The sequence below is a fragment of the Entamoeba nuttalli genome (genome assembly GCF_000257125.1).
Source record: "Entamoeba nuttalli P19 unplaced genomic scaffold asmbl_5631, whole genome shotgun sequence".
In the NCBI taxonomy this organism is placed as follows: domain Eukaryota; phylum Evosea; order Mastigamoebida; family Endamoebidae; genus Entamoeba; species Entamoeba nuttalli.
In genome coordinates, this window is record NW_008577580.1 from 1 (window position 1) to 10,887 (window position 10,887).

Sequence of the window (10,887 nt, forward strand, 5' to 3'; positions counted from 1 at the left end):
TTTCTATATTTTATTATTTTTTTTACTATTCTTTTTTATATGAACAAAAGATAAGAAGAAATTTTATGATTTTAATATCAAAAAAATAAAAAAGAAAAAACAATAAAAAGTCAGTCAATTGAAGGATATTGTAACACTTTTAATGTTCTAAAGAACATATTAATTTCTTCTGTATTTTTTGAAGGGGACTCAATATATGGTTGAATATAATTTTCATAAGTACTTTGCATAATATTAACCATTTGTAATGGACGTTCAAGAGCATTTGCGTTAAGTACTTTTTCTAAAGAAATTCTAATTAATAAACTATTTATTTCATCATTTGGTTTAAGTGAATCTGAATGAGTTTTTGATGTTCCTTGAAGTTCTTTAACACGTTCTTCTAATTCTTCTAATATTGTTATTGCAGGAGAGAATAATCCCATTCTTCTATGATATCTTGCATATTCAATTTGATTTAAAATATCTAATTTTTCGAATTTAAGAACTATAGCATTTATTGAAGGAACAGAATTTTTTTTATTAGCTAAACTTTGAAATGTTTTTTTATGATGGTCAATGGCATATTTTCTCACTATATATAAATCTTTAGTATTAGACTCAAGTGTAAATAAAGTAGAATAACTTGACACTTTATCAAAAGTATCTGAAGTATCAGTAACAATACAATAAACATACATAAAATATTGAGTTTCAATAAATTCTCTCAAAATAATTGCTATTTGACATATTTCATTTAATACAGACCATTCATTTAAATCACCCCATTTAATTTTATTTTCAAATGACTCAACTAATTTAAGAAGGTCTTTAGAAAATTCAGCATTAAGTCCAGATCTATCAGCTCTTTCAGGAGTTAATTTATTACATAATAAATGAATATATTGTAAACAATCATCACCATTTATATAGTCTTTTTCTCCTCCCATTTTTCTAAATGAACAAACGGCTAATAAATCATTTACTCTTCTTTTTTCTTCTTTATTTTTACAGATTTTAATTGCGATTTCTCCATATTTTTTTAATGGATCAGTTAAATTTAACATAAGTGCTAAATCAATTTTTAATTCACTTGCAAACCCAATTTCTGGGTCTTTATTTTTTTGCATTTCTATTAAAATATCATTCATAATATTATGAAGTGATTCAGCACGACGTGGGAATTGTTCCATACATTGTTTTAATCTTTCATTTTTTATTAAAGGTGCTAATAAATGATATTTTTCAATAGGATTTTTAATAATAAATGTATATAATTGTGAAAGTAATTCTGGTTTATTATATTTAATAAAATTGTCTCTTAAATATTTGACTGATTTACCATAAATTTTAATAAGACTTGGATCCCACAGTGTTAAATTACCAATGTCAATATTATTTTCACAAATAACTTGAATCAAAACATGTTCTCCAAATTCTTTTCTTTCTTTATAAATTCTAGCAATATTATTTTCTGTTTCTTTTTCTTGAATATGAATTAAAGTAGAAATTAATGAAATAAATATATTTTCTGCTAATTTTTGATTTGTTAACACTAATCCACTTAATATATTATCAGGACTTAATTTTCTAATAAAAATACTAACTAACACACCAACCCATTTTTCTGTAAATTGATTATTTGGTACTGATTTTTTTATAATTTCTGATAATAATGATTCAGGTGTTGTTTGAGTTAATTTAGAGACAAACTTATCTATATATTTACTGTTTGTACTTTCATTTTCCATACCACATGTTCTAATAGTTATATTTTCATCTTCTTTTAACATATATTCTAAAAATTCAACTCTTTGACTTTCTACAACTGGACGTTTGGGTTTAGTAAAATAATTCCCCATATTTTTTAATAAAGACTCCTGTTCAATTCTTCTTCCACTTTTCATCATTGAAATAAATTCATTAACTAATTGACCTTCACCACTAAGCTGGGTTTTGGTTGAAGCTAAAGTTTCAAAAAGATCAGTTCCTAATACCCAAATATAATTGTCTTGCCCTTCTCTATCCACTTGATTCCAAATATCTAATATGTCTTTTAATTTTTCACAAACAGGTTTTTGTGCCATCAATGGTGATTCATTTGCTTCTTTTAATATCTTTTTAAATTCATCTCCCATTTTTGCTTTAAATCCATTTATATAATCAATTTTCTTTTTTATTACATATTCTTTAACACAACTAAAACATCTTTTTGGAATTAATATTTCATTCAATATCTTTTGCATTTCTCCATGTTTTTTTGGATCAGTTAAATAACCACTCACCAATGGAACATATTGTTCTACTTCTTTTTCAGGTTCATTTTGTATCCCATCAAAAACAATTTTAAATCCATCATATAATACTGGTGGTGTTGCTTTGGCAGAAGCAACTAAGAAATCTCTGAGCATTGAAATTTCTCTTGGACCACTAATTTTTGTTAATTCATCATAAGTTAAAATTGGCTCTTTACTTTCGCTTCCCCAAATAGTTAGTATTGATTCAATATTTTCAGATAATCTTTTAATTGCATTTTTTACTTGATTTTGTGATTTGTTTTTTGCTTGTGCTAATGATAATGCTTGTTCTTTAAAATTATTAACAACAACTGTTTTACATAATGGAAATAATGATTCATTATCATTATTTTGTTGAAGACATTGTTTTAAAATATTAACTAATACAGGTGCTTCACTCAAAGGTTTTAGTCCTTCTTTTTTTACTCTAAATCTTTCCCAATTAACTATTAATTCACTTAAGTCAATACATTTGATAAGTTCTCTTTTTGTTCCAAAATGTTGAATTGATCTAAGTATTGTTGGAACAAATAATTTACGTTGTTTATAAAACACAAAGAAATATTTAACTGGAAAAGTGAATGGAAGTAAATTTTCTTGGTATGGGGAATTAATATGTCTTAAAATAATTTTACAAATATTTTCATGTTCTTGAAGTGAAGATTCAAATAAGTGTTGAATTGTTTCAACTTCAATATTTCCAATACTAATAGAATTGAAATAAATTTCATTTATTGGTAATGTTAATAAATCTTCTAAAATTGATTCTAATGAAATTCCACACGTTGGAGTAAATACTAATAATTGTGCATGTAATTTTAAACAAGCATTATGTAATGATGTTGGTGGATTTGACTTTTCTAATACAATATTTCTTAATGAATCTAATAATTCTGGATAATTTTGAATAATTTCAATAATAACATGTAATTGAGTTCCTTGTACTTCATCAAATAATGTTACATTATTATTACTTGGTATAACTGATAACATTTTTTTTAATTCATCAAGAACATTTCCTGTAAATTCTTTATGACGAACTCTAATTAATGGAACAATAACATATTGAAGTGCATAAACTAATAGTCTCCATTTACCATCTACAGCTTCATTAATTGCTCTCATTGTTAATAATAAATTTTTTACATCATTTGGAAAATTCATAATAAAATAAAGCATTACAAAATGATATTTTTCTTGTTCACCTGTTTGTAGTGTTGATAAAACTTGTCTTATTAATTCTGCATCACTTGTTTGATATTTCATAATATGGAGTAATAGTTTAGTATATAACCTAGCATCAACGTCATCCATTTTAGATGTTGAATATGAAAGAGAGATAATGGCATTACTCATTTCTTCTGTGAATTGGCGTTGTTTAGAATATTTAACTAAAAATGATAAAAGAATAATTGGACCTTTTTCTTTTTTCCATAATGAATCACTATTATTTAATAATGGTTGAAACAAATAATCAAATAATTGTAAATCAGGAATTGATGCTAATAGTTCAAGTAATGTTTTTGTATTTTTTTCATCACTTAAAATTGTAGAAACTGTTTGTTGTGGATCAATATTTAATACTCTTTTTAATGATGGAATAGATGATAATAAATGTTCATATTCTCCCATTTCTTTTAATTCATTTAAAACTGATGAAATTCCTTCAATTGAATATTTAAATTGAATAAGTCCATTTAATTTATTTAAGAAAGAATGAATATTTGGTTTTTTATTCATTTCATCAGTTAACATATCGATTTCATGAGCTACATGTCGTATTGTTTGTTGTCTAATTGTTTCATTTGTATGATTTAATAAGAAATCAAATAATTCAACATGTTGCCATCCACTATATTTATTTTCATCAATATTTTCAATTAATTTTTCAATAATTTCTTTATCATTTTCTAATGATTTAATACAAACATTACAAAAATATGAAGCAATTTCATTATCTTTACTTTGCATGGATTGAATAACAAATTTATAATAATCTTCTTTATTACAACAACTTTGAAATAATAAATCAACTTTAATAATATATTGTCTTGGTATTTTAACTGAATATAATTGATGTACCTTTTCTTTATATAATGAGTTATCTTTATATGTTGGCATTAAGAAATATAATATTTGAATTTGATATTTAATCATTTCATTATAATTTGGATTTTTTGGATCAATATTAAATAATAACAATAAACTTGTTTCTGGATGGCCTATATTTGATTTAAAGAATTCAATAATATATTTTATTCCATGTGGACTATTTGATTGAACAACTGTTGAAAATAAATCATGTAACCATCTTGGTAAAGAGTCATCAATTGTTTGAATAATAGAGTCTAATGATGTTGGACTTAATAATACATCTAATATTCTCGTAATAGTTCCATTATGATATTCTCGTTGAGTAACATCAAATAAATAACGTACAGTTATATGACTATCAATAGATAACCAATCATTATATTTTAATGAATATTTATGAATAAATTCTAATGCATGAAGGTCAAATCCAAGAGTTTGTTCATGTCTTGAAATTAATGAAATTAAATAAGAAATAGATTCTCTATTATTTTCTATTCCTCCATTTTCTGAAATCATTTGAATAAAATCATTACAAACAATAGTAAATGCCTCTTCATTTTTTCCAGCAATTTCAAAATAATGAATAAATCCTTCTACATACTTCATCATATCATATTTAATTATATCTCTAATTTCTTTTAAATGAATTCCATTAAGTTTTTCTTCATAACTTTGTTTTTCTAAAGTAATAAAATACATTGATAATAAATATGGATGACATTGTTGTTTAATAGCTTGTTTTAGAATAGGATACATTCCACATATTTTTTCTGGTTCTTTTTCTAATTTATTAATATAATCTTCATAATAAGGTTCTAAGTCAAACGTAATTGTTATTTTATCTAATTGAATTGTAAATTGAATTTCTATTGGTTCTTTTTTTGGTGTATCACTTGGTAAAACTTCTAAAGCTGCTAATGAAGATATGAGAGCTGATTTAAAAGGTTCATCAACACAAAAGATTGATTGTTTAGGATTAATATTTTCATGTGTCGGAAAATCAGACAATTGCTTTGGAGGATTAGAAAGAACAGTTGCTAATGTTTTTTTAAGTAAATCAACTGATGGTATATACTTATAAAGTAATGAAGGTGGACATACAGTACAAACAACTGATAAATATCTATAAGCAGCTGAACGTAAACTTTCTGGAGCTTTTTTAAGACAAATAATAGAAGAAGCAATTGGAAGTGAGATAAACATTAAAGAAACTAATTTATCTGCAGGTAAAGGTAAACGTAAACAAGACTCAGCAATTTTTAATAATGGAGATGGTAAATGAATTAATTCATTTAAATCAGTTAATGAAGAAATATATTCAGATAAATAAAAGAATGGAACTTCACAATTTGGATTATTCATATAAATTTTTGTAAAAAATTCTGCATTTTTTTCATTTAATGAAGAAACAATTTCTAAAGAATATAAAGAATATAAACCATCTAAAATAATAACGTATGGCTCAACTTCAATTTGATCATCAATAGTAAGATATTGAACAATTTTTTTAAAACATTTTCCAACAATAAAAATAAATGTTTGTTGATACTCAGCAATAGAGAAATTAGAAATAGTATTTTGTTCTTTAAATAATGGGTCAATATATGATTTAATTTTATAACACACTTTTTTAAAAAGAATTGCAATATCTTCAATATTTTTTCCTTTTTCAATATATTCATAAAATGTTGTAAATGTTTCTTCTGTAACATATTTATCAAAAAATAATAAGAAGTCATCATATATTGATAATATTTTATTTGTTTCATTTGAATTAATTTCAAATGCACGTTTTAATAAATATCTAACACTTTTTTTAACAATATAAATTTGTTTAATACTATCAGGTTTATTATTTGATTGAATTTTTGATAATATTCTTTTCATTGTATCAGTTAATGAAGGAATATTAAGTCCTAATTTATTATATGTTTGTTTTTCATCATCACTATTACACATAATTGTATAATGAACACATTGTTTAAAAAATTCATATATTAATTGATCCATTAAACCATCTTCATTTTGAAATGTCTCTGTTACAGTGAGTAACATATCAACCATTGGCTTTAAAAATTCAAATGCATTTTCAATAATTCTTGGCGTATTTCTCGATGTTGTATTCCAAAAGAAATGTTTAATATTTTCTGAAGGATTAGGAAGGAATATAATAAGTTTAGTAATCACAGTAAAATGTCTCATTAATAATGTGAATTGTTTAATTGTAAAAGCTGATTGTCTTTTAACCTCTGATGAAACATTTTTATTAGGACAAATATTATCAAATACTTGTTTAATAAATTTAATTGCATGAATCATATTATGAATACCTAGTCTATGTGATGTTATTATTCTCCATGAAATATTAAATAAATTAATAATTGCACTTGTTGTGAGTGCTTTTGGATATGACTTAGCAACCATTTCCAATACTTTATTAAATACAACTAATAATCTTGAATTAGGTTGAATATCAATATTTTTTAATGACTCTTCTGCTTTTTCTAATATTGAACCAATTTCAATTAGTGTATTTACTCCATCTTGAAATAAATCTCTGGGAAGAGTAAATGAATCATTTGCTAAACAAAGAAACCTTTGATGAACAGTTCTAACCATTTCAGAACGACTTTCATTTTTTGAATTTGCTCTAATATAAATCAATGCAAATTTACAAAATGCTTGATATAATTGAATAAGAACTTTAAAATTATTAGTTGAAAGAGGAGGAAGAGGATTTTTAAAAACTAATACAGTTGATTCAATAACATCAGAAAATGTTTGTAATAATGAAGGATTTTGATCTACAATAGTACAAATAAGTTTTGATATTTCAAATAATACATCTGCTTTATATGGGTATAAAACCATACGATAAAATGTTTCTTGATTTGGAATATTATTAATTTCTTTACCAACATAATTATTTAATTTATTAATAATAAGTGTTGTTAATGTTTTTTCAATATCTAATGTTTTAGTTTGTTCTGGAAAAAGTGATACAATTTCATTAATAAGTGAAACAGTTACTAATTCTACTCTTTCTTTTCCACATTCAAACATATGAGTTGCGATTGTTATAATTTTATCTAATCTATCTTTAGATAATATTTTATATAAAAAATTAAATAACTTTTCTACACAATTATTTCTCCAATGTTGATCTTTTAATGGACATTCTTCAAAGAATAAAATTCCATTAAAAATATATGGATAAATAGATTTGGCAAATTCGGCTGGTATCTCATTTTCGGTATAAAACACCATTTCTAATTTATCAATTATTAATGAAACTTTATCCATTTGTGCTTCATTCTTTTTTATTTCTTCTGGTGTTTTTCCTGTAAAATTTTCTTTTGTGATTGTTTCGAGAATTTCACTTTGGAGTTGCCTTAATGACTGTGGAATCATTTCTACTTTTTTTAGTTTTTTTTAATAGAAAAAACACAAAATTATTTATTAAAAATAATGTTTTTCATTAAATTTTTATTATTCAATTTTAAAGAACGATAACAATAACTCTTTTTATTATAACGATTTATTACTTACTGTTTTTTTTGTATTTTGTAACTTTTTTTTTTTGAAATAATCCTTTTTTTAAGTGGAATAAAAGACAGGCTATGACGTGTTTTAGTACTTTGATCTTCTTATCTACAACTATTTTCTTTATTATTCTAAGATAATACCTTACGTTCTTACACTCCAGTAAAAAAATAGTTATTCAAAATAGTTTTACGTTGATTAAGTCAATCAAAAGGATATGTCCTGACAAAAAATTAAATCATCAAAAACAACAAACTTATTTATAAAAATAATTAGAAAAGTTAGATGAACTTAGATTGAATCATATCATCTATGCAAACAACTAAAGATGTAAAAACCCCTAAAGGACTAACAAAAGATAAACAACGAATCCGTTATAAGGAATACCAATGCACATATCCTGGATGTAATGAAGGATTAAAAACTAAATATAATTGTATTTCACATATATGGGATATTCATTTAAGATATCTTAATGGATCAAAAGAATCATTTAAATCAATTGAAAGTAAAGAAAAAATTAAAAGATTGTGTATTCCCTTTCTAAAGTATGTCACAAATGCAGAAAGTGAAAGAAAAAGAAGACCATATGACATGGGTGATTTAACTAATGGAGACATTGCAGAACAACAAACAATGATTACACCAACACCTTCAGTTATTCCACAATTTATTATTACTAATAAGATTACTCCCCCTCAAAGCATTTCCCCTCAAACATTAAGTGGTATTTCACCAGATTTTATGATGACAACAAGCCCAAACCAAATATCTAAAACCAATTCAAATTCTCAACAAAATTCAAGTTCAATGGAAACAAATAGAACAATGACTATGTATACTACAAATCCAATTGGAACAGATGAAATCAATTATATTTTAACACCTGAAATGCAACAACAAATTCAAACTGCACAAACAATTAATGCAGATATCGGTCAAACAAATCAAATTCCACAACAAATTAGTTTAAGTCCTATTGCTTATCAATTATTAACAAACAATGAAGAATTTATTAGAGTTTATATGATTAATCAAAATATTAAACGTCTTCATGTTGCTGGGGAAGTATTTGCTGAAAATGGATTTTTACAACGTTCAGACAGAAGAAGTAAAAAAGATATTAAGAAAATTTCTGATGCACTTAGTACTATATTAATGATTACTGGTAAATCATATAAATACTTAAATGATGATAAAACTCGATTTGGCTTTATTGCACAAGAATTAAAAGAAGTCATTCCTGAGGCTGTTAGGGAAGATGAAGATGGTTCACTATCTATTGATCCATTAGCTTTATTACCATTTATTGTTGAGTCATTAAAACAACTCTCATTTCAATTAAATAATCTTGAACATAAAACAGAAAGAAGTAAACAATTTTGTAAAAATGTTAACCTGACTTTAGATGTTATTAATCAAGTAAAAAACAAAGAAGAGCGAAATATCTCTTTAGGTCCAACTGAATTTGTATTTCCAACAGCAATATTCTTTACTATTACTTCATGCATTTTATCGTTAGATGGAAGGTTCCCATTTATATGGACATATTCTACATTATTAGCAACTATTTATTGGATTTCAAATAAATTTTGTTCAAATGGAAAGTGGGACGGTATTTCGGTTAGTCTTAATTTTGGATTAATAAACCTTGGACTAGTGTCTGTGGCAATAACTTTTCTTATGGGTTCTGTACTTCAAATATTCCTTGGGGTATATATTTGTATAATGTTATTTGTTTGGGGTGGAAGTCAAAATATTAAAGCTTCATTTGTGAATCTCTTTATTGTATCATTTGCACTTTCATGTATTGCATGTTGGATTGTATTTATTTTCCAACCAACATTTAAACCAACAGTATCTACATTAATGCAAAGAAATCCAGACTTTCCTGACTATGTTCAATTTACAGACCCTAAACAAGTTCAGTTCCAATTAACATCAGAAGTTCCTTGGAATTGTCTAGACCCTCACCTAGTTGCTAAAGGAAAAAGAATGCAATTTAAACGAGGGGATACTCCTTTGATTACTTATGCTGAAAATGCTGAAGAAGCAAGGGGGGATAAAGTTCAAGTTAAACTTTCATGTTCATCAATAGAGTATCAATGTGATGAATTTAACGTTGCACAAGATCACCAAAATGTATGTTTATTTGTAGAAGACAATGACCAAAACGAATCAACAACGAATTAAATAAATATGTATTTCAAATCATTAATTTTCATTATTTTCTATTGTTAAATAAAATAGTTTTAATTTTATAATAAGTCATAAAATAGATATATAAAAACCCTTGAAATAAAACTTAAAAAATATATATCAATTTTAGGTTATGGAATCATTTGTTGTAACTAAAACAGGACATCATATGGATATTCCTGATGGTTCATATGTTAAATTATTAAATTTTGCATATAAAGGAAATAAACCATCAAGTGTTGTTTTAAAAGTTTATAATGAAAAAGAAGAAGAATTACGAGCTATCTTATGTACACTTACTCCAGAACATCCTCAATATTTTGCTGAGATTATTGTAGCAGGCCCATCTGCTGATTTTGAATTAATTGGAGATGATGAAATTACTGTTTATATGGATATTGATTTTGATGATATAACAAAGTTTGAGGATGATGATGACATGACATTTGATGACATGGAGGATGATGAAGAGGAAGAAGATGAGTCTCCAAAGAAAGAAGTTCTTAAAAAAGAGGAAAAGAAACCTCAACCACCTAAACAAGAAAAGAAACCTCAACCAAAGAAAGAAAGTAAGCAACAACAACCACAAAAGAAACAATTACAAGAAAATAAAAAGAAGAATAAAAACCATGGAAAAAAACAACACTAAACCTGAATGAAAAATGACTCATTTTTTGTTAAATTTTTTTTGTCATAGGTAGATAAAGAAATATCAAATTTAAAAAAATTGTTATAATAGTCAAAAATAATAAAAAAAGGTCAATTAATAGATATA

General features: G+C 24.9%; 3 protein-coding genes across 3 annotated transcripts; 2 read left to right on the top strand and 1 right to left on the bottom strand.

Annotated features, from left to right (window-relative positions):
* Positions 1-110: 110 nt before the first annotated feature.
* Positions 111-7,781, bottom strand: ENU1_134690 (hypothetical protein; the record flags this gene model as incomplete). Its single annotated transcript, XM_008860158.1, has 1 exon — positions 111-7,781. One exon carries the CDS (start codon positions 7,779-7,781, stop codon positions 111-113), a length of 7,671 nt encoding a protein of 2,556 aa, XP_008858380.1.
* Positions 7,782-8,225: 444 nt separating this feature from the next.
* Positions 8,226-10,106, top strand: ENU1_134700 (hypothetical protein; the record flags this gene model as incomplete). The annotated part of the gene is made up of 1 exon (XM_008860159.1): positions 8,226-10,106. One exon carries the CDS (start codon positions 8,226-8,228, stop codon positions 10,104-10,106), a length of 1,881 nt encoding a protein of 626 aa, XP_008858381.1.
* A 139-nt stretch (positions 10,107-10,245) lies between these two features.
* Positions 10,246-10,761, top strand: ENU1_134710 (hypothetical protein; the record flags this gene model as incomplete). Its single annotated transcript, XM_008860160.1, has 1 exon — positions 10,246-10,761. One exon carries the CDS (start codon positions 10,246-10,248, stop codon positions 10,759-10,761), a length of 516 nt encoding a protein of 171 aa, XP_008858382.1.
* Between the last annotated feature and the right edge of the window lie 126 nt (positions 10,762-10,887).